The sequence below is a fragment of the Urocitellus parryii genome, chromosome 7 (assembly GCF_045843805.1).
Source record: "Urocitellus parryii isolate mUroPar1 chromosome 7, mUroPar1.hap1, whole genome shotgun sequence".
Classification (NCBI taxonomy): domain Eukaryota; kingdom Metazoa; phylum Chordata; class Mammalia; order Rodentia; family Sciuridae; genus Urocitellus; species Urocitellus parryii.
The window spans coordinates 17,892,969-17,918,038 of NC_135537.1; the positions used below are offsets into that span (position 1 = coordinate 17,892,969).

Here is a 25,070-nt window from a genome sequence, read left to right on the forward strand (position 1 = left end):
ATAACTCCCCTGAACAGGTGAACTAAATAGGCTCTCACTCTTCAGGGAACACTTTTGTTTCAGACATCAAATCAGAGCATGTACGTGTGTTTTTGTTTGCAAAATATGACTTTCTGTCATAGGTATTTGCTTATCATTTGTGCCAGAGCAGGCAAGAGTAAACATTTTTCACCAAAATTATTTCCTGAGTAATATTTCCTGCTTAGTAGTTCCATATCTTGACTATTTTGACTCATTCTGCAATGAACATGGGAGAACAGGTGTCTCTTTGACTTGCTATTTCATTTCCTTTGGATTTATTCTCAGGAGTGGGACTGCTGGATTGTATGGTGGTTCCATCTGTACCCTTTTCAGGAAACTCCATATTATTTTTTTTTAGTAACTACAGTACTTTGAATGCCTGTCAACAGCGTTTGAGGGCTCTTCACCAATACTTTTGTCTTTTTATCAATAACCACCGTAAGAGGTGTGAAGTGATATACCACATAGTTTTCATTTTAATTTCTCTGATGATTGGCAATATTAAATATTCTAAAATATACCTGTATGTATAAATAAAGAATATGATACACACACATACACACACACATACACAAGTATTATTCTTCAATACAATACAAATACAATAATTTAATATTATTATTGTATTTGATAATTCAAATGAAACTAAGGGACATTGTTCTATGTGAAATAAACCAGACATGGAAAGGTAAGTACTGTATGATGTGACTTATATTTGCAAACTGTTTTAGTCAGCTTTTTTACTGTTGTGACTAAGAGACCTTAGAAGAGGAAAAGTTTATTTGGGGGCACACTGTTTCAGAGGTTTCAGTTGTTGGACAGCCAGCTGCATTCTTTGGGGCTTGAGGTAAGGCAGATCATCATGGCAAAAGAGTGTGGTGGATGGAAGCAGCTCACCTGGTAATAAACAGCAGAAAGAGATTTCAGATATAGATACAAAATATATACCCCCAAAGCATGCCCCCAATAACTTCCTCCAGCCACGCCCTACCTGTCATCAGTTATCACTCAATTAATCTCTACCAAAGGATTAATTCACTAATTGGGTTAAGATTTTTATAACCCAATCATCCCACCTGTGAATGTTCTTGTGTTGCCTCCCACATGAGCTTTTTAGGGATACCACATACCTAAACCATAACAAACTAAAAATGTTGAACTTATTGAACCAAAATGGAGAACAGAGTTCACCAAGTGCTGGGGTGTGGTGGGTAAATGGGAAGATATTGGTTAAAGGATACAAATGCAGTTTTATGGTGAACAAATTCTGGGAATTTGAGACTAGGCATTATATGCTGATGGATGTGTTAATTAATTTGGCCATGATAGTTGTTATGCAATCATTACATTGTGTACCCTGAATTTGTACGATCTTTGCCAATTAATATCTTTGTGTCCTGAGAGCTGTGCAGAATTCAATTCATTGTATTGTATGTTAACTATAAATTCTAAAAGTGGTATAAATTCAATGGAATTGCCCACTTAGGGGAATTTCTTCTTTGGAATCTCTGTCATTATGAAATAGAACATGTTGTTCTCAGTGCAGTGAAAATAGTACACCTTGTTTATGAAGTTTTTTTTAAGGAGATAGGGAAAATAATCTTGTTGTTTGAAAATTAATTTCTGAATGCTTTGATTTTCTAATTTAGGAAAACATTCTCTTAATCATTTAACTCAAGATTTTTTAAAACTATCATTTCTAACCTGAAAAATCTATTATTCTTCAGCTAATACAGGTTTAAAACATGGCCTTTGAGGAACTTCTACAACATGTAGGCGACAATGGGAAGTTTCAGGTTTTGACAATTATCTTTTTCATGCTTTCAAGTATCCTGACAAGTCCTCATGATTACATTGAGAACTTTACAGCAGCCATGCCCGATCACCACTGCCATGTCCACCTCCTTGGCAATCCCAAATTTGAAGCCAATGTCACCATAAACCTGACAGCTGAAGCTCTTCTGAGGGTCTCCGTCCCTGTGGGCCCAAACCAGAAGCCTGAGCAATGTCATCGCTTTCGCCAGACCCAGTGGCAACTCTTAGATCCCAATGTGTCAGCTGTCAATTATACTGATCCTGAGACAGAGCCATGCCTGGATGGGTGGATATATGACCAAAGTGTTTTCACCTCTACCATCGTTACGGAGGTAATACATTAATAGTGGGTGATAGGGAGTGAATTGAGTGTGGAGGAATGACAGTTTTCAATTTGCATAAATTATCCAAAGATAGGAAAGGGGATGAGAAGCTTACACAAAGGGGTGTGCATGTGCGCATGTGCATGTGATGTTCATATACACATGTGTATTTTCCCCAGACGGATGTGGTTTCCAAGTCAAGCGCAGTAGTGTTATGCCTTTGATATATGCCTTATTGATATCCATTTTTATATTTCTAAAAGCAACTTGGACCACCATTTTCGTATATTTAAAAGAGTGAATCTCAGAACTCAGAAGGTCTAGGTAAAAATCTGAAATCTGTCACATACAGCTGATTTCTGTCTTATTTTACTCATATTTAATAGAAGATGATTTTACTGCTTATTTTTTATTTTATTTTTTTAGAGAAATCCCAAGATATTAGTGTTATCTTAGCATAATTATTAAAACACAGTTTTCTACATAATGTGTTGACTATTTCACACTAGGAAGGATGATAGGAACAATATGTATAAAATACTTGAAGCCGGGCATGGTAGCACACACCTATAACCCTGCCAGCTCCATCCGGAGGCTGAGGCAGGAGGATCCGAAGTTCAAAAGTGAGGTGCAAAGCAACTCAGTGAGATCTTGTCTCTAAATAAAATATAAAATAGGGCTGGTTGAGTGCCCCTGAGTTCAATCTCTGGTACCCTGCTCCTCTCCCCAAATATTTGAAATCTGGTGAATAGACAACTTCAACAAATTTAAATCTTAGTGTTCTAAACTGTTGTTTTATATATTTGAAATAGGCGTCTGAAACATGACAAATACTGTACATTATATGCAAAGTATAACCAAAGCCCTCTTCAATGAAAGCAGAAATGAGAGAAAATACTTTAAGAGAGGCTGTGTTCCTCTGCTATCATCACATGCCTGATTAATGATACATAAGGAAACCATTCATTTCTGGATCACTTCAAGCCTTGGCTTATTTCACCTACATAGCAAGGTCCTTCTAGTGTGAACTCAATTATTATTAAATGTTAACTCAGAAAAATGGGAAGTTCCTAATGAGTTGAGTAGAAATGTTTAGTTAGGTACTTTGCAATTAAAGGAAATGTACTGAATTCATAACCCATTTTATCAGAAGAATAGTACTCTGTATGACTGGGGAACTTAATGAAAATCAGGAATACAAACTTCAGATATTTGTGCTTTGTTCATCTGGTTTTCATGGTCATCTACTATTCTTGGTCTGGCTTCTCCTTTTAGATATTGAGATGCTGAATTAAGGATAAGTCTCAAGTCTTAACTTAAACAATCTTGTATATTTTATACACTTTGAAACTATCAATTAGTAGGATAGCCATATATTTGACATATTCTATTAAAATGTTTACTCCCATTATGTTTTTAAGTAACAATTTTAAAATAAAACCATCTTCTTCTTTATGTTAATATGTTTTTTTAATAAAAGTTTTGCATTGATTTATAGAAAGCTTAAAAATGTGATATTCTGGTAGACAATTATCATGGATAGAATAACTGCAGGTTTGGTATTCATCCATCAACATATTCTATGTTAGCTTTATATTTTTATGTAATATTATATTCACTTCAAAAATTTAGCTTGATGTTGTTTCTCATAATTAGTTTAATATTTCAGTAGAAAATGAACAAATAATGTTTCAATATAACTCCTGTAAGCAATTTATTCTGTAAAGAGTGAAGAGATGAACTGTTGAGAAAGGTCAGTTATCCAAGGTTACAGAGTGAACCAGGGGACTGTGGTTCCAGTACTTTCTCTATCTCTGTTCTGTGCTTAGGTTTATTCACTCTCATAAGGTATGAGTTTGCATTTAATGAAGGCCTGAAGATCCTGGTTTAACCTTGGGATATTATTGATTAACTTAAGAAACATTAAGTATTCCAATGTGACAGGACTTTTGCACTGTTTTTTTTTAATTTTTATTGTTGGTTGTTCAAAACATTACATAGTTCTTGATATATCATATTTCACATTTTGATTCAAGTGGGTTATGAACTCCCATTTTTACCCCGTATACAGATTGCAGAATCACATGGGTTACACATCCATTGATTTACATATTGCCATACTAGTGTCTGTTGTATTCTGCTGCCTTTCCTATCTTCTACTATCCCCCCTCCCCTCCCCTCTTCTCTTCTCTCTCTACCCCCTCTACTGTAATTCATTTCTCCCCCTTGTATTTTTTCCCTTTCCCCTCACTTCCTCTTATATGTAATTTTGTATACCCCTGAGGGTCTCCTTCCATTTCCATGAAATTTCCTTTCTCTCTCCCTTTCCCTCCCACCTCTCATCCCTGTTTAATGTTAATCTTCTTCTCATGCTCTTCCTCCCTACTCTGTTCTTAGTTACTCTCCTTAAATCAAAGAAGACATTTGGCATTTGTTTCTTAGGGATTGGCTAGCTTCACTTAGCATAATCTGCTCTAATGCCATCCATTTCCCTGCAAATTCTATGATTTTGTCATTTTTTAATGCAGAATAATACTCCATTGTGTATAAATGCCACACTTTTTTTATCCATGCGTCTATTGAAGGGCATCTAGGTTGCTTCCACAGTCTAGCTATTGTGAATTGTGCTGCTATGAACATCGATGTAGCAGTGTCCCTGTAGTATGCTCTTTTTAGGTCTTTAGGGAATAGACCGAGAAGAGGAATAGCTGGGTCAAATGGTGGTTCCATTCCCAGCTTTCCAAGAAATCTCCATACTGCTTTCAAAATTGGCCACACCAATTTGCAGTCCCCCCAGCAATGTACTGTTTTAAGTATCAACAGACTAACGGGTCCTTCTACCCAATGGAGCATTCCATGTAACTTTGCTTCAAGATCCTTCATCTTATGGCCTCTTATTATATTCTAATTTTATGTAACTTCCACTCCTTATTATACTGCCTTTTGCTTACAGGAGACTTTATTGCCTACTACACAACTTCACCACCAATGTTGTGGTCTTTCCTTACAACTTTATATCTATTTGGCATGTATCCTCCTCTAAAAAGCCCTCTCAATTTAGCTCCATGTATGCCTAACTCAGGTCTCTGTTTAAAGATTTTTCCTTCTTAGGGACATCTGTTGGTCTCTGACAAATCCTTTTTTGTGCTACACATTCTTTTCTAGCAGTTACCACATTTTGTGTCATTGTAGAATTTTCACGGTATGTTCAATTAAGTTGTAGCATCTGGAAATTACTATTATTTTACTCAGTTTGCCTAGCTTTGAGTTTCCATTTTTAAGCATAGGATCTGTAATATTCTATGACATAATTGCCTCTTTTTTTGTTTGTTTTTATTTTTCCTTCTTATTGGTATGTTCTGAGTGAATAACATAAATTCATCTTTTTAAGCTTTTCTTTTATTTCACTCATAAGACAAATTGGTTCAAGGAGTCCTGTGCAACACCAAGACCTTAGAGATGGAGAGTGTGCAAAGCTATACCACTGTCCACATTGTGGGTGCTTCCGATTCTTGCTCTTTTTTGAGCAAGGTGTATCAACCCACATGGTTGCATCACTGGAGACACCTACACTGTCACTACAACATACTAGTTTTGAAGACATCTTTTATTTGATTTCATTCCATTTTTTTCTATCCTTGAAGATTTTTTATTCCCTTGACTTCTCCGTCAATGTATCATATTTATGCATATTCCATATAACTTTTATAGATTCTTCTTGTTGCTCTAGGATATCATTACAGTCACAAAAGCTTTTCTGAACTGATCAATACCTGTCCTGCTATAATACAATGCCCCAGCATGCATCATCTGTAAAAGAGTTTTTAAAGAAACTTTATGTCTCCTGTGAGATGTACTCCTCTGAAGTTGTTGTCATAGGCCTCTATTGCATCCTCCACTGAGCGTGGAAAAAGTTGGATGGATGAATGGATACATGGAAGAGATTGTAGAAGACTTGTTGGAAATGCAGTTGGTCTAAACTTTCTTCTTCTCTTGTGCTCTTCCCCATTCATCTTTCTATTTCCCTTGCCCTCCAGCTCATTAGTTGGTTGGTTGGTTGGTTTCTAATTGTGCAAAGTAGAAAAATCACACTTGAATCATCTTCTCTTTATAACCTTAACCTGACTATGCATTCTGCTAGAAAGAAAACTCATTTTCTTCCTGGTCATACAAATAAAAATAATTTTATATTAAATATGGCTTTTGTCCTGCAGTCAAAATACTAAACTTAAATCCAATAGCTAAGAATTCAAAGGAGAAAACTGTTGCTACTTTCTAGATGGTGAGGGAAAGCTAACTTGTATTATGATTTAAAAGGATCATGAACTTAGCTTTCATTGAAAATTGTTATATTGATACACTTCTCATGTACATATTACATTCCTCTTTTGCCATCAAGATTTTAAACTTTATTGTAATACAAGTATTTTCTACAGTATTGAGCAATTATAGGTTCCAGATTCTAGTCTACAGTTTAGAATATAGCTATTGTCGATATTAAAGTAATTTTTATAATTTTTCAAAAAAAAACACCAACCAATTTACTCAGAGTTATATTTATGCCATCCTCTTGACTGCCATTTTTAATTATTTACGGATACCATTTTCTATTCAATCTTTTCCAGTGGGACTTGGTGTGTGATTATAAGTCATTCAAATACTTTGCACAAGCCATCGCCCTGTCAGGGCACTTGGTGGGCTCTGCTCTATGTGGCCTCATTTCTGACAGGTGAGATTTCTCTTCTGAATAAGGTTCATTTTGAAAACCCAAATATGCATTTGAAAAGACTCTGTGCATATTTCTATTAATAATTATATACATTAAAATAATCTAAGTATGCAAAAAATGGAAACCAAATGATAGATGGATATGTCTCAAGGAAATATAAAATGTTGAAAGACTGAAGTCCCTGGCACAGGCCAATAGGAGTGGAGCTTGAACTGTCCATAAAGAATCGAAAGTTCCCAGGATGGAGGTAGGTGCAAACAAACAAAAACAGGGAGGCAAAAATGTTTAAGAAATGTAGAATAACAAGTATGATTGACAAATAAAGCTTGAAAAAGGTAACCTTGAGAGATAAAGTTAAGAAGCTAAGTTTTTTTGTGAGCACTGAATCTTTGTTTTCTCCTTTAATTTGGAAGTGAGGACAACCATAAACATTTGATAACTCAAAACACTGATTGCATGCATGTTGTATTTTTTAATATATGTAGTTTTCTTAATGTAGTGATATAGGGAGATTCATTTGTGGGTAGACTTTAATAAATTTTATGAAAAGAAGGAAAAATTTTACTACTTTGATGATTGGTCAGAAAACCATGGATAAAATTTCTAGAAACATACTAGAGAGAAAAGGATAAGGGAGGGATCCAGATTAATAATAAGGGAGATTTAAAACAAAAGATTAAGAATATTAATCTTAATAAGGAAGAAAATAATCCAGTTAATTCTCAAAAATATCTATCAAAGTTGAGAATTAGAATATAGAGAGGCATTAAAACTTGGAGGGTACTTACTTTGATGGAAACAGGCCCAGAAATGGACAAATTGTCTAATCTGAGTTCTAGTATATCTGAAATAAACAAATATGCAAATCAATGACAACCTTCACATATACTGATACTATAAACAAGGTGGATAAAATATATGATCTATAAACTATCAACTGAACATTGAGGTAAGTGTTGTAATATAAATTCAAAAGAACTAGAATTTACTGTAAAGCATGAAAGAAGCCCTGTTTTCATATACTTCTGATATTTATCACTCTTGTCTATAAAATGGAAATGATAAATTCTAAATATTAGCTTTCTTATCCTTTCCATGAGTTACACGGGTAGCACTTCTGAAGAACTTACAGTGGAGATTGCACTTACAGTTCTCCAAAGAAAATATATCACTCTTGCTTTTATCAATTATGAAGAGAACAGGGTAAATTTACTTTGGGGGATTGAGATGAGAAGAGATCATAACTGAAAAGATTGACTTGCCTGTGTGGTAAAGTGTTCTGCTGCTCTATGGACAGATATAGTAAAATGTTATCTCACTAAGGGATAAAAATTTAAAATAAATTTTTATTGTAGGGCTGGGGATGTAGCTCAGTGGTAGAATGCTGGCCTAGCACGCACTGGATCTTGGATTTAATTTCTGCCACCATATGCACAAAGAAAATCATAATAAAGTTTTTATTTTGAGACCTTTTTATCACAATTTATTAAATTCCTTTGTGAGTCATACTTTGGAAACAATCATTATTTTTTAAAGAGTACTAAACAGTCTTTTCTCCCAAAGTTGCTTTGCTGATTTTTGAGCAAAGAACTAGAAAAGATAGTTACCTGAAATTGCGTGCCTTGTTTTAAAAATATATGTAAAGCATGTTTGAAAGGTAGCATCTAGACAGCTTACGAAGACACTCATAGAACTAAAACTTTTTAGGCATAGATCAATGTGGATTGATATTTTAAATCCAGTGCTCATTCTATAACAGTGAGTAGAACAGAATGTCAGTCATATGGTATCATTTGCACCTTTACACCTTTTCTGTCTTTTTTGGGGGGGCGGATTTGTGTGCTGGGGATTGAACTCTGGGGCTCTTGGCCACTGAGCCATATTCCCAGCCCTGTTTTGTATTTTATTTAGAGACAGGGTCTCACTTAATTGCTCAGTGCCTCACTTTTGCTAAGGCTGGCTTTGAACTTACGATCCTCCTGCTTCAGCATCTGGAGCTGCTGAGATTACAGATGTGAACCACTGAGCATGGCACCTTTTTTTGTCTTAAAAAAAATCACTCTAATTATTTTGGTAAATGTATTGTGTAAACTCTGCTGTATTAATGGCATGCAATTAGTGACTTGACTCTAATATTTAAGTAATACACTTCTCTCTTTCATCAATAGTTGAAAAAAATGAGTAAAATTATAGGTATACATAGCCAAGAAATGATAGAAGTCAAGACAGACTTGAATTCAATCATTATTATTACTACTACCCTTTGTGTATACCCAGTATTTGCGGATTTGCACAATTATTTTAATACATTATTGTGTAAATTCTATTGTATTAATGGCATGCAATTAGTGACTTGACTCTAACATTTAAGTAAAAAACAAATCTCAGTTTACTGGTCATTTCTAGAGTGACCATTATGGGGGTGACACTATGGTTGTAGTTACTTAGAAAACTAGAAACTCAGTTTTGGACATTCTTTAGGAATGCCCTGACGACATGTCACCACTTGCTAGATTCTTCACTATCTACTGCTACTCTAGGTTTGGACGGAAGCCACTGATGGTCTCTTGTTGCCTGGCCTACGGAATCCTGAGCACCTGCTGTGCCTTCTCTCCGGTCTTCACCATTTACTGTATTCTGAGATTCATGTCGTCTGTCTGCCTGAGTGCAGTTCTAAACAGCACTTGCGTATTTCGTAAGTTTGTCTTGATTTGTGCACATATGCTATGACAGTTTTTCAGCCATCTTTCCCAAATGGTTTTAGATATCTTCTTTTGCTTTTTCTTTCCTTTAGTTTTTGAAGGAAACTCATCAAAATGGCAACTAGTGGCTACCATGCTTTTCTCCTTATCTGGGAGTATTGGCCAGGCATCATTTGCAGGCGTGGCTTACCTTTTCCGGGATTGGCACATGCTCCAGTTGGTCATTGCCTTGCCCTATCTCATTCTTTCTCTCTTTTCCTGGTACGTGAACTTTGGTAAATACAGAGCCATTTGCTTAAGTGATTACGACACATACAAGTTTATCTCTACTGAGAAATATATTGCCATTCATTGCTCTCAGGGCCATTTTTAGGTGTAATACCCCCCCCCCAAAAAAAACTATTTAAAATTAAAAGAGAAAACTCAATTATAAAAGAATGAACCCTTTAGTAAATTTATAATAAAATTAGGTGAGCTTGTGGCTTAAAATTTTTGCTTCCTCTATCCTGTTTTTGCTTGGTTGCTGAGATCCTTCCCAGATCAGCCCACAGCAAAACATGGCTACATGAGAGACTGTGGCAGGGTGGGAAGACAGATCCTTTTCTGGTTTATGTTTAGGGGAGAAATAACATAGTCTTTTGTTTCCCAAGCACTTATTTTGGTGTTCATAAATTTTAATTAATCTTCTCAGATAAAATACTAGAGATCAATTAGTATATGATTATATAAAATTTTGATAATATTCAAACTTCTAAGAACTTCAGAAGGTTCACACTTAAAAATTGAGAAACTCAGAGTCACACATGGAAGGGGCAGTAATTTCTGAAGTAAAAATGTAAAACAGAGAAAGGAAAGAACATTTATATTTTGAATCAGGGAATCTTTACAGCTTACTCATAAACCAACCAACCAAACAAACAAAAATGTGGCAGTATAGAGTGGCTGGAAACAGGGTTGAAGTGTAGGTAGGGAGTTGATTAACCCCACAGTTAACCCTTTCTAAACGATGTTCTGGAAAGATTAGCACTGTCCATGAATGGACAAGTGGACTGGAATGTGACATCACCCTGCAGAAATTCCACCTGTCTCCTTTTAAACAGTGGGATCTCAGAGTCAGTCCGCTGGCTCATGGCAACCGGAAAAACAGAACAAGCATTAAAAGAGCTCCAGAGAATTGCTCGTATTAATGGAAAGAAAGAGGTGGCAGAAAGTCTGACTTCTGAGGTAAGGGAAACCTGGGAACAACTTCTTTCAATACACTTCTCTCTATCATCAACAGATGAAAAAAATGAGTAATATTATTGGTATAGATAGCCAAGAAATGACAGAAGTCAGGACAGACTTGAATTCAATTATTATTATTACAACTATCCTTTGTGTATACCCAGTTTTTGTGGATTTGCACAATTATTTTGATATTATACTGGGAATTTAAAAAGAATTGACCAGAGGCAGGTGCACAGGTATTTCACAAGTATTCATCATACTAGGTATTGAAGTAAATGAAGAGTCACAGTTGTATCCATATTCTTTCTTTCTGATTCTCTGTAATAACATCTATTCTTATCATTCTCTGACAGGACATTCCCTGCTCATGGGTTGCTCTAAAACATATTAAAATTGCTGTTTTTTTTGATATCTTCAAGAGGAATTAATATTTGAATTATCCAGGTCTCTCATGTACTTTAAGTGATTTAGGTCCCTTTAAAAGATATTGAATGAAATCTCAGCAAATTGATTCCAAAAACAGTATTTTAATTATTTACAGTTTATAGCTATCAACAATATTTTCTAGATGGAAAAGTCTAATCCAATAAAGCACATCATGGGTGTTTTGTTTTTTTTAGTGTTGTCTACTCTCCTGTCTGCAATAAGTTAGGCTCTTATATGCATCTAATGAGTTTTGATTCTCTTGATAAATTTATGTGAATGGCTGATCAATTATAATTATTCTCCCCGTTTAGGAAAAAAAAAACACCAAGAGGATTAATAGGTTCCTGGGGGTAAATACAATGTATAACATTTGAATGGGAAACTGATCCAATATGATGTATTGGGCATATAAGACTTCAAATATTCTTGAGAGATGATGGCTGAGACCACAGGGAGAGTAGATACAAAGCTAGATATGAATATCCCAGTTTTTGATTACACTGTAATGTTTTAAATTTTAAAAGGGATACATATAATTACTTAACTAAAAATGTTTACATAGTTTGAATCTATAAAACTGGTCTATTGCTATATATTTCTTGAATATATAAAATCAAATTATTGTACAAATAATTATCAAATCTAAAATATATCAAAATCTCCAGTAATACAATAAAGAAAGTTAATTGAAATGCTTCAATATTTCACCAGGGAGGAGATTCACCACCATGGGACTACAAATGACTTTATGTAATTAATGTAATGGGATTTTCTTAACGAGAATTTAGTGGTGGTTTTATGATAATTGTGGTTCAGTTGTGAACATGATTTAGCTAATTAGAGCTCTTTCAAAAGGGTACATCAATGATCCTAACAAGCAATAAATAATCTCACAATTGTTAGACCCTTCAGAAAAGGTTTTCTACAACATTTTGTATCACTTGGAGAGAAGTTTTATAAATATATAAGTGATATGATTTTAAATGTTCATTTAAATATTGTTTTTTTCTAGTGATTTAAATCACCTTATCGATTGTTAGCTGCTTTAAATTTCATGCATGCCAATGTGGTTTTATAAGATAATCATTGTTTCTTTGATTCCACAATAGAGTGTTGGCAGCTCCAGGGAGCAATTTTGGAAATAAAAGACCTTTTTCCTGACTCTAAATATCTTGCTTGTGTGTGTGTGTGTGTGTGTGTGTGTGAAGATTTTGATATCCAAAATGAAGGAAGAATTGAATACCAAGAGAGAATCTTTCACAATGAAAGAGATCATGTGTAAACCTGCAGTATTCAAGACAGTGCTTTTTTTGTCCATTTTAGGGTAAGTGGTTTGCTTTTTCATCTTTGAACACACATTCACAGTTTGAGGATCATGCTGAGCAATTTGGGGAATGCCTGCTTTAAGGGTGCAAATCCTCCACCCTTTTAATCAAAATAACAGAAAAAAATGCAAAGAGGATTAGGAAATGATAAAGAAACCTATATGATGTCAAGTTTTGGAAATGGGCCTATGGAATAGTTACGATTTATAGAAACTGGAGAAATAGAAAAATCAAAATGAAAAGGCAAATGAGACCCCAACAAAGTTCTATTAAATGAGAGGAAAGAGAAAGCTGGTTTTCAGATGAATTGATCCATCTTATTTTACTACAAAGCACCATAGTCCTAAGGTTAATAACATAATATTTTGAATTATATAGATACAAATTCCATATCAAGTTTTGTCAAAGGCTGATCTGGAATCCTATCCCGATTGGTTTTCAATTGTTTTAAATGTACACTTTAAAAAAAATACATTGTATAGTTACATGAGAAAACCTGGATAAAGTGATGCACTGGAAGTGATTGATGCATTTTATAAAAATCGATAAAGGATAAAATTGATAGCTTGATCATTGGATATGTATGATTAGCCCAAATCTGAAGATGAGCAAAATGAGAGCAAGAGAAGTTACATGTCTTCCCCAAAGACACATTGACTGTTATTGTGAACACTTATGCTGAATCTGTCAGCTCACAGATTAAAATATGGGGACCATCACTAAAATATGGGGACCACCACTAAAATATGGGGACCATGACTTAAAATATGGGGACCATCACTAAAAAGGGCTATGTGTTTTCCAACACTTATTATAAACATATAAATAAGTATGGACAAATACCCCTGTGTGGCTATTTGAGATCTTCTAGTATCTGAATAAAGTAAACAGGTCAGAATGGCCTGGATCAACATGATATTATTAAAAATATAAACTGAAATGTTAAAATTATTCTAAACTTTTAAAACAATTTACCATCATTTTCTAGTACTCTTTAAAAATAATTATGGTCTCCTAAAAACTACAGGCAATTGGAGAGAGAGTTACATCTTATCTTTGTAGTAGGTATTTTAAGAATTGACAAAAAGTATATATTAGATTAAAAAAATTACAACAGAGATTTTTAAAAATTATATTTTTGTCCTCATGTTCTGGGAAATAACTCCTCTCTCATTTTCTTGGTTGTTCATTTAGATGTATGGATGCATACTAGGTACAAGTCAATGTGTTAAGACTCAAATAATGAATCTATTTCTTACCTAGGAAAACTGTATAAATGGATTTAGAAAATCAAACTCTGAAAATATTATGATCATAAAATTCATATTCTTATAGAATATAAATTTAGTATGAAGCATAAATTTATGTAGATATTCATGTATCTATGACATATTGCTTATGTCTATTATTCTACTCTACTGATTTAATAAACTGTAGTGATTTGACATTTTTTGCTCTTCTTGATAAATTATACATTAATAGTTGGGTTCATTTTGACATATATGCATGGAATTTAATTTACTGCAATTTAACTATAATTTCAAATAAAAAGTTACTAATATTTTCTTCCTAATTACAGAAAATTGATTTTTTTGTCATGTTAGTTCTTTTCAAATTACAAAGATATTGTAAGTCAACATTATTTTTTAAGAGATGTAAAAATCTAGATGAACACAATGATCTTCTATGAAATTATGAAATAAATCATCTTTTCTTTCTCTTTGTGACTAAATTATTTTCAGCTTTCATTTTGGATCTTGGAATACTCCTATCCAGATCTTAGACCAAATGCATTTTGTTTTTGATAAATTGAGTTATTTAACCCCTAGCTCAATTCACTGAGACTTTATAAATCTTTCCATTTCATTGCATACTTGAAATATTTTGATTTTAATCATGTGTGAAGGAAATACAGATTTCAAACACACATGTGCTTGTATACACACAGACACACAGACACACACACACACACACAAGGATGTTTATTTCTGAGTATATTGAATACCTTTCTGCTTTCTCTCACAGGTTTTCAGTAACATTCAGCTTCTATGGTCTCCTGCTGGATATTGAGAATTTGGGGAAAAACATATTCCTGACCCAGTTTCTACTAGGAATAACAGACTTGCCTAGCAAATGTCTTTCCTATTTTATATTAAAGTATATCAACCGTCGCCCTTCAAGCGGCTTTTCACTCATTATTCTTGGAGTTTCTATTCTGATCCCTATATTTGTGCCTAAAGGTGAGACTTTTCTGTGTTTAGAATCTCATTAGAAATGCAAGTCTTTAAACAAGGCCAAATAAAAGACAGAATTCACACTCGACTTCTGCCAAGAAGAACACTGCAGTCTAGTTTCAAAATCTAGGTGCTTTGAGGGTCATATATTGCTTAATAAATAGAGGTCCATCTTTATGGTTTCCTTGAACAGGAGCTACTACACCAGCTTTACCAGGCACTAAATATTACTGATAAAATAAAGTCATGCCTGGGAAAACTGAAAGTAGCAATATGTGCTTGGCCCCACAGCATCATGTAATTTGTGCTAATTACAAGTTGTTAGTTCCAAAGTCCCTTTAGATGGCTTCCAAATTTAGACAGTACAGGAAAGTAGGAATTTACCTGATGAAGTAATACAGGAAGAGAATACAGGTACAGGTAGTAGTAGAGAAATACAGAGAGCAGGAAGAGAAAATATGTGCAAAAGGTATTTTGGAAACATTCTAGTCATTGCATTATTAGATTATAAATTTTGAGGATGTAGGAGCTAGGTAATGAGTTGGTTCAAGAACATATCACTTGGGGCTGGGGTTGTGGCTCGGTGGTAGAGCACTTGCCTAGCATGTGTTAGGCACTGGTTTTGATCCTCAGCACCATATATAAATAAGCAAAATAAAGGTCCATTGACAACTAAAAAAATGTTTTAAAAAAGAAGAAATATATTTTAAAAAAGAATATATATCACTTATCTTTAGTTAATAATATGCTACTGAAGTTCTTTATCAATCAAAACTGCAGTTTTCTCTTTGGACAATGTCAATATGGCTGATTTCAGTGTATTTATAGAAAGAATGTAAAGCTAGAGTCACAGGCCATGGTTAGTCTTATTATATGGGAGGCAAGTAAGGACTGAAGAAGGGCTGTATCCTTAGGAATAGGAAACAGGGTATGCAGTCAAGACATATTGTGGAGGAAAAATCCCCAAATCTTGGGAATTCACTGAAAATAAAGAATGAGAAAAAAAATCAGTCAGTTAAAATGATTTTCATGTTTCTGACAAAGGTATTTAGTGAAACTGCATTTTAAAAATGTGGGAAGGGGGATAATTTGGCAAAAGTTAAGAAGGCTGTGGGGAATATAGATTTGTGTTCTAAGGACGACACATTTATAAACTTAAGTAAATCCTGAGTATATTGTCTTATTTCTGTTCTTATTGCTATTTCTATACATTGACCTCTATTGACTATCATCCATGAAGAGCAAACTTTCACACCACCACTCCCAGCTCTAATTATTTTCTAACTAGTCCTGCCAGTGCCCTCTCTGCAGGGCAGCCTAGGCGTCCGAAATATCTCCGCATCCTGCTGTACCCCTTTTAACTTTTCCTTAGCCAGCTTCTTCTTTGTATGAGCATCTTTATAAATATGCTCTATGTAATATATGCTTTATAAACTATTCTCTTAATATAGTCCCTGGTAGCTAGTTTTTTAAACTTTAGTTCACACTTTAAAAAACTGTAGGTATGTGTGAATAATTCTCTTTCTCAGACAAGATCTTCCAGATGTCTTTCCACCTTAGCTTACAAAGTCCCTCTTATTATCTGGTCTCCACTTTCAGGGCACTTCTTCAAGAAAGCCTTCCTCCCAGCCCAGTTTTAAGTTGAGTGTCTTTCTTGTGCTTCCACATGTTTCTCACCTTTGACTATCATAGACCATCACCTCTGGACTTTTCTTTGTTTCCTCTACTTGAATATAAACTCCTTTGAGACTGAGCCTTTATTCTACCAAATAACATTACCAGAATCTACTGATTTTCTTGCATGCATTGTGAACAAATGATCCAGTTAAGGGTGTGTGTATGTGTACATGTATATAGTCTTGATAAATAGCCAGTTGTTGTAGATGTCATCTGAGTTGAGTCACTACAGATAAGTGGGGGTTTACTTGGAAAGACAGAAAGGGTGCACCAGAAAGAGTGTAAGAACAGTTCACATGAAGTCCACTCTCTTAACAAATTTTTACGTGCACAATAACTTATTGCAAACTTTGGAAACCATCCTGTTCAGCAGGTCTCTGGGACTTACGTAGCTTGGGTAACTGCAACTTGATAACCATGGAGCAACTTCCTGTGCCCAAGTCCCCATTCCCTAGCAGCCATCATTCTGTTGTTGACATTTGTACTTGGAAATTTTTAATTCCTAGTATATGAGGAATCAGACAGAACTTGTCTTTCTTTATTGATTCATTTCACCTTGCATAATGTCTTCTAAGTCCATTCATAATGTCTCAAAAGAAAGAATTTCTTTCTTTTGTTGTTAAGGCTGAATAACATTTCATTGTATTGTATACCATACTTTTTTTTTTTCAATTGTTCATCTGTATCTAGATATTTGGGCTGTTTCCATATTATGGCTGTTATAAATAAAGCTGCAATGGACATGGGACTTTAGGTATCTCTTCATTGCTTTCATTTTGATTCTTTTGAATATATCCTCAGATATGAGATTATTGGATCTTCTGATAATTCTATTTTTCTTTTTATTATAGAACCTATGCATTGTTTTCCATAGCTGCAGTACCATTTTACATCCCTATCATCAGAGCACAGAGGATCCTTTTTCTCAATATCCTCACCAAAACTTATCTTTTGTGTTTTTAGAATTGCCATCTTAATCAGTAGGCAGGTAATATCTCACCGGGGTTTTGATTTGCAGTTTGCTCATGAACAGGAATATTAGTCATGTCTGCATATACCTGTTGATCATTTGCACATCTTCTTTAGAGAAATGTCTATTGAAGTCCTTTGCCCATTTTTAAAATAGGTTACTTAGAATTTCTTTCTTTCTTTTTATTTTTTACTTTTTGTAATTCAGTTTTAGGATTTCCCTATGTATTTTGAAAATTACCTCCTTCTCAGTTATATGATCTGATGATATTCTGTTCTGTAGGTTACCTTCTCACTCTGTTGAATTTTCCTTTGCTGTGCAGTAGTTATTCTTTTTAACATGAGAAGCTTTACCTCATGTTTTCTTCCAGCACTTTTACACTTTCAGGTTTAAGTCTTTAATCCAGTCTAGTTGGTTTTTGCATATAATGTGAGAGAGTATGCGCTTTGCAATTCCTCTTTTTTAAGCTGTCTTACTATCTGTTTCCCTGCTGATTTGTTCAATAAAAGCCCAAATCTTAAGCTTAGAGGTCAGAGGGTACATGAAGGCCAAAGTATTCTTCCCCAGTCTTTTAAAGCAAAATATGATTCCAGATAATTGCCTGCTGGTAAATACTTATGAAATATTTGTAAAACAAATGAATGAAAAAGTAAATGTTGATACAACCCAATATTTTCCCCCAAATATTGTTCACAGAGATGTATGTTCTGCGCCTCACTCTTTACCTCTTGGGAAGATCATCTCTTTCTGTCCTTTCAACCATACTTTTAATCTTTTCCAACGAACTCTCAGCCACAGTACTGAGGTAAGAAAAGAAACTGCAAATATTCTATCTTGATAATTTTTGTTGAATACCAATGGAAGCTTCTAGAAGATTTAAATGAGTAAATAAAATTTATTTAAAAAGTTACTTCAGTGAATTTTGAGAATAGTTGACAGACTATGCCTGGCACATGTTTTATCAGATCAAATTATTCTGCAACATTTTCCTAACTCTCTCCACATTACCATGTATCCAAAACTCCTAGCCAGAATACAATCCATGATTGTCTTCCCACCCTACCCTCTTCAGACTTAGAATAATAACCTACCTGAGCCTATTTCATAACCTCTTTGGTGGCTCAAAGAACATCTTTGTGCAAATTAGAAAAAGGTGCATCTTTCTATAGTTACTTTTATCTGTAAAAACAAAATATTGTGTAGTAATGAATGGACAAAAGTATAATACTGGAACTCGTATTGCACAAAATCATAACTATGGACCTGTGTCTCTCATGAGTAGAAATTCCTGTTCAAGACTGCCTTTCCCATACAGGGTCATAACCATTATGCTTATATGCCAAGCCTAATACAGAACTCAGTATTACTCACTAGCGTATCCTCAATTCTTGAAGGAAAATACATCCCAAATTATTTCCTTTTCTGGGCGGGGAGGGAAAGTGGGAATTGAACTCAGGGGCGCTTGGCCACTAAGCCACATCCCCTGTCCTATTTTGTATAGAGAAAGTGTCTAATTGAATTGCTTAGAACCTGGCTTTTGCTTAGGCTGGCTTTGAATTTTTAATCCTCCTGCTCAGCCTCCTGAGCTGCTGGGATTACAGGCATGCACCACCATGCCTGATTTCCCAAATTATTTCTATCTTTAATATAGAACCTTGAATAATTTTCATAATCTAAGATTTTAAAAATGCAATAGCAGAATTTCAGACAATATGGCAAAGAAAACACGGAAAATAGCTATTTCGATTATTTCTTTGCAAAGTGTATTTTAAAACTTTGCTTGTTTAATTATTTATTTTGCAGCAAATCTTTGGATTAATTTTTCTATTAATGCCACACTATTTCAGTTAACCGTGGAAGACTCTTCTATTATAGTTACCAAATACTACATGCTATTTGAAAACACTTTACTATCAATTACCATTTCATGCTTTTCTATCCATCTTAAAAAAATCATCTGCAGAAATGTGTTCTTCTATATCTTAGGGGATTTTATTTCATACCATGTTTCTCCTTTCTTGTAAAGTACTTCATAAAATTCCTAGCATGATACATACTATCAATCAACAGACATAATATGTATAAATCAACAAGTATAAATAATTGGATTTGCTCAAAAAGTTAATTTTTGAAGCAGCTTATTTTGGTATGATTTAACATACGAAATTCTGTATATATTTAATGTATTTGACTTCATGAATTTGAGGATAACTATACTTCCATACAATGATGATCATCATGAAGACCACAAACATATCCATCACATCCCAAAATTTCCTCCTGCCTTTTGTTATCATTATTATGACATCTGGCAAGAACATGTGACGTAAGTATGCAGTGCTTTTAGGTATAGGCACTCTGCTATAGGTATTATACCTACTAAAGTAAGTGTGTAGAACTGATTTATCTTGTGTGATTGAAACCTTGTACCCTTTAGGCATTGTCTCATCACCCACCTATGTGTGCTCCTGAGTGATCTGCTGTGCTTTTCCCATTTTCTTTATCTTTTCAAGACTCAATTTCAACCTTTATAAAATAAAGTACATAAAATATGACACATATCAGAATAGGGATTTTTGTGGATATCATAAGAAAATATATGTGAAATGGCTACCCAGTTTCTGTAGAGAAATAAGATGTTGATATAACTTGAACTATCAGTTGTTGAAATCACTGAGAAAATTTCTTTATTTTTAAAAATCTTATTTCCTGCAACAAATTGTCCTTTAAAATGATCAATTTGTATAAGAAAAAACTCCCCATCAGTCAAATATTATAAAAGAAACCTAATGTTTCTTTCCAGGATTCATATAAAAATTTACAAGGAACATTCACATAGATTATTTAGGTTGGCTAGATTTAGTTGAGAAAGAAAAAAGAAGGAAAGAAAGAGGAAAAGAGAAAGAAAGAAAGAGGAAAAGAAAGGAAGAAATAGATAAAGAGATGGAAAGAATACTGGGAAACAAATGAAATTGAAATTTCAGACTCCATATTCTTGAATACAAATGAACGCATCAGTAAGTAAATATATTCTGATTCCTGCTTATAGTAGAATATTGTGGTTCTTTTCTGAAATTCAAATTTGTTATCTTGTGTTTTACCAGGTAACCCCAATTTTGCACTACATAACCTTTGAATTAGTGCATGCTTTCTTCATTTTATAGATGAGGGATCACCAAATCACATATAAGTTGTATTCTGTATAAAACATAGAAATGTACCTTTAAATTCTTTACAAGTGGCTGAAAAAATAAACCAGATATGTCTAAAATGGAAAAAAAATGCTTTATAAGGGTCAGTTATCAACAACCAAGTAAATGCAAACCAAGCCCATGGCATTGACAGCAGGGAAACCTCACTTTGTCTCTGGGTGGTCTCAGTAAGGTGCACGGAGAAATGGTGTGCATGAGCTAGAATTTGAAGAAAGGGCTGCACCACAGATTCAAACTTTTCCAGAAAATGTTTTCTCTTTTGGAAGGTCAAGGATGCAGGGCATTCTCTTTTTCACCGCCAGAACAGCAGCAACATTGTCTGCTTTAGTACTTTCAACGAGGCTGTATTTTGTCCACCTTCCGGCCATCCTCTTTGGGACCTTTCCCTTAGTATCGTCAGCATTTGCCTACTTTCTGCCAGAGTCCTTTAATCTTCCACCTATTGAAACCATCAAGGACATGGAGAAAAGGTAAGGTCTATATTTATTATATATGGAGATGAGATATTATCTAATATTTTCACATAATTTTACTATTTACAAAGTGCTCTCATAAGCATCATGTCAAGTAATCTTTGATTAAAAAATGTATTGTTTCTATACTGCATGTGAGAAAATGGAAGGTTTAACAAGGATAAATAAAACTTCATGGGCAAAGCCTGTACACAGGTCAGTGGGAACACTTGACTGAGTCTACATGAACAACTTCATTCCAAAATGAACAATACATTTGGGGGTGAAGATTGATACTGGTATTACCACTTAAATAATTCATAACATTGAATTCACAAAAATACATAGTTTATTGTTTCTTAGCTCCACAAATGGAAAATTTCAAGTTTCCAGTCTCAAACTTTGATCTTCCAGATCCAGATATGTGGTGAGAAATGTGTATATGCAACAAATGTAAGCAGGATATGAATTTAGCTACAAACTTTGCAAAAATTTGTATTTTATCCATCCATTGCCAATGCAAGTATCCCATATTTTCCCTTAAGATAAAATACATTGCATCTGAAGGCAGTCCATGAGTGGCAAGTATGTGATCATCTTCACATCATCCATGTTTCCAGAAAACTTTATTTCTTGTTCTGTTTAGAACTCTGATAAAAGATACATATATTTCTTTCCCGACCTATGTTCTAACATTTTAAGTCCTTTGGCTAACCCTAGAAGGCTGTTGTAACTTCATCATTGGAAAGCAGTTTGGTTTTGTGTAATTAAAACTAGAAAGAATTACCAAAACGCTCTAAAGCTGGTGTCCCAAGCAGCACTTTAAGGAAATACTAAGATAATGGTTAAAGTTTGCTAAGGGGAGGATTGTCTGTAGCCCGAGTTACTGCAGCAATCCCTGCTTTCCATCAGGTTTTACATGAAGATGGAATCAGTGATTCATGTTTTGTCATATCTAATTTCATAGAATAGGTGATCTTTATTGAGTGGATATAATATGCTGAAGATAAAATAGCATAGAATTAGAAATAAAAAGCTCTTGGATTTGAATTCCAAACCTGCTTTTAAGTGTGCAAACTGGGTAGATTACACAAGGTCTCAGAGTCATGTATTGGTCATCTTTAAAACAATGGTGCTAATTTAGTGCTCCTTGCTCAAAAGGATGTTGAGAAGTAACAATGCATTTGTAAGAGAGGCATAAACTTCACTGCAGTACAAACCAAAACTTGTTTTTTGTTTCCTCCAGATCCATTATGGCCACTCATCTGTTTTTATTTTGCTTCTTTGATTGCAGGTACGAGTTAATAAACAAGAGCACCCGAGAAAAACAAAGAAAAGACCTCTTGGCAACCACTGAGTGCTGAAGAGACCAAGCATATACACAGAGCGGAAGAGATTCACATATTTTCACATAATCCTAAGCAACATTGTGATTGTTTTCTTTCTTTCTGTAACTGTGGCCTTTGATGGACATACATTAACATAGTTATTAATTAATGGAGTCACAAAAATAACCCTTCAGTGAACAACCCATAATATAGATTTGAAGTTTAAGGCATTACTGAATGTTGTTGATCAGGTTCCTCACATTAAAAATGGAAAATAAATTGGTACAATAGAAAGTTTTTCTTAGAATTAAATGGAAAGGGATCTGCTTAAAATTGAACATTGAAGACAAACTGTCTAAGAAAACTTTTGATTTAAAATCCATGGTTTTCACTACATATATATATGTATATGTATATATATATATAAATATATATATATATATATATATACACACACACACAGATATGTACACATGCATGTGTATGTATATATAGAAAGATAGTTGAGCATACTAATAACTATAGAAAAGTCATTGAATATGATGAATAACATGGTCATTTAGATGATTCAGATGCTGCTATGAGTAGTTAAAGCGTAAGTCTCTTAAAAAGAACATATAATAAGTCCAGAATTTCAGTTTTTAGACACAAAATGAAAATATAATAAAACTGCAATTGAGCAACATCATAATCATCATAATTTGAGCTCTTCTTCACATTTTGGTAGTGAACAATGGATAAATAGATCAACTTGGGAGTCACATCAATGAGCAACTCAGATGGACAATCATGGGGATGCATATTCATCTTTCCCATCCAATGTTTCTGAGTAGAGACTAGGTTGGAAAAAAACATATCAAACCAGATTATAAGGCTTAGGTTTTTCCACATTCCAGAAAGGCCTGGGTGTCGTGACCCCTCGCCAGCAAGGAAAACACGACACAGGATTCTTCTTTCAGCAGTTTATTCAGGACCCTTGAAGCATGACGAGAAAACAGGAAAAGAGAGCGAGCGGTGGGTCTGCCCTAGCTTAAGTACCCAGCCCGCCAATGAACTAGCACCACGTGGAAAAGTCTAATAGGTACAGCGCAGCAGAAGCAGGCCAGAGCCCAGCCCCACAGCCTTACAAGGAGTTGTTTACCTCTAACAACTCTAACTGCTAAAGAAGCAGAAGCAGGAAACCAGTGCCATTTTCAGGGTGCGGTCGCCAGCTCCCAACACCTGGGTATGTTACTTCCTTCATGAGTTATGGTTGCCAGCCCATGTGGACCATAAACCCTCTTCATAACTTGCCTGAATTAGCTCCACCTGGCTCAAGACAGGAAACAAATAATGAACATGGACATTAGAAGCACAAGTGATGTCAAAGCAAATGTTCTGCTGAGTTCAGAAGGTATAATGAAAGATCAGAGGCTGGTTTTGCCCCTCAAGATGTAGAAAGTTTGCAACTATAAACCATTTCCTGTTGTTCACAAGTTCTGAGCAATCAGGCTAGTGATGCCTAATTCCTTTAAACTAATGAAAGAATTTGGGGAAAGAGCATACTATTCATTTGTTAATATGTGGGGCTAACTCTGTTTACAAAGTCCATTCTCTAAACATACTATTTTTGAGATTCACTCACATTATTATGTCTATTAATAGTTATTTTTTTTAAATTGCTATATAGTAATTTATTGTGTGAATATAGCACATTTATTGTGTGAATATAGTACATTTGAATTGTTTCCAGTGTTTAGCTCTTAAGAATAAAGATGACATAAACATAATTGTAAAATTAGTTTTGGTATCTACACATTCTTCTTTCTTGCATATATACTTAGTAATACATTTTTAAAGTTGTAATAAATTTTTTGTTTTATTAGAAACTATCAGTTTTTGCAAATGGTTTTAATAAATATACACACAATCTCATTAGATATTGCTGGCAAATTTATTGTGCTTTAGCCAAAGAATAGTACATTGAGATGGAAGAATTGATACTAGGAAAAGTAAGAAGTAGTGTGTCTATAGACTCTCTGAAGGTTTAGTATCAACAGGAGGACTTATGCCAGAAGGTTTCCTTTTGTGTTTTATTATGGTTTGAATGTTTGTGAAACCACAGTAGACCCGTGTTGACCCATGAGTTCTACTCTGTTGAAAAGGAACCCAGATGGAAATTGAATTATCATTTTAAAAGTGATAGGACCTTTCAGAGATGGCACACACATGGGTGGGATTAATGGCATTATAAAAGGACGAGTTCTGCCTCCTTTTCTTTTGGACATTTTCTATTCTGCCATGTGATGATGCCTCAAGAAAGCCCTCACTAGAGGTTGGCCACTTGATCTTGGATTTCTTAGTCTCCAGAATTTTGAGATAATAAATAAATTTCTTTGTATTCTATGATGGCAGAAGATTAAGACATGGTCCAGTTTCCATGTTTAAAAATTACCCAAGGAAAGATTTTGTACACAGTGTCATTACATACAATGTCCTGCTTCTGAACAAGGGTAGGCTCCAAAAAAAAAAAAAAAGGTGGTGGGGAGAGAGTCAGTTGAATTGCTCTATTTAACTCTATAGCAACTCAAGTCAAAGTACCATTGGACGGCTGGTCAGATCTGCCCTATCTATGATAGTCTGTCTGACC

General features: G+C 34.5%; 1 protein-coding gene across 1 annotated transcript; it reads left to right on the forward strand.

Moving 5' to 3' along the window:
- The first annotated feature begins 1,766 nt into the window (after positions 1–1,766).
- Positions 1,767–22,477, forward strand: LOC113195236 (solute carrier family 22 member 22-like). Its single transcript, XM_026406676.2, has 10 exons — positions 1,767–2,168; positions 6,785–6,888; positions 9,429–9,583; positions 9,683–9,851; positions 10,691–10,814; positions 12,452–12,567; positions 14,594–14,808; positions 18,146–18,254; positions 20,928–21,131; positions 22,408–22,477. Exons 1-10 carry the CDS (start codon positions 1,767–1,769, stop codon positions 22,475–22,477), a joined length of 1,668 nt encoding a protein of 555 aa, XP_026262461.2.
- The last annotated feature ends 2,593 nt before the right edge of the window (positions 22,478–25,070 follow it).

Bases quoted from the DNA above. Each gene is read 5' to 3' on its own strand.
- LOC113195236 (XM_026406676.2), top strand. From the start codon at position 1,767: ATGGCCTTTGAGGAACTTCTACAACATGTAGGCGACAATGGGAAGTTT. The intron at 2,169-6,784 runs GTAATACATTAA...AATCTTTTCCAG, and splicing joins CCTCTACCATCGTTACGGAG to TGGGACTTGGTGTGTGATTA. The intron at 18,255-20,927 runs GTAAGAAAAGAA...CTCTTTTGGAAG, and splicing joins CTCTCAGCCACAGTACTGAG to GTCAAGGATGCAGGGCATTC.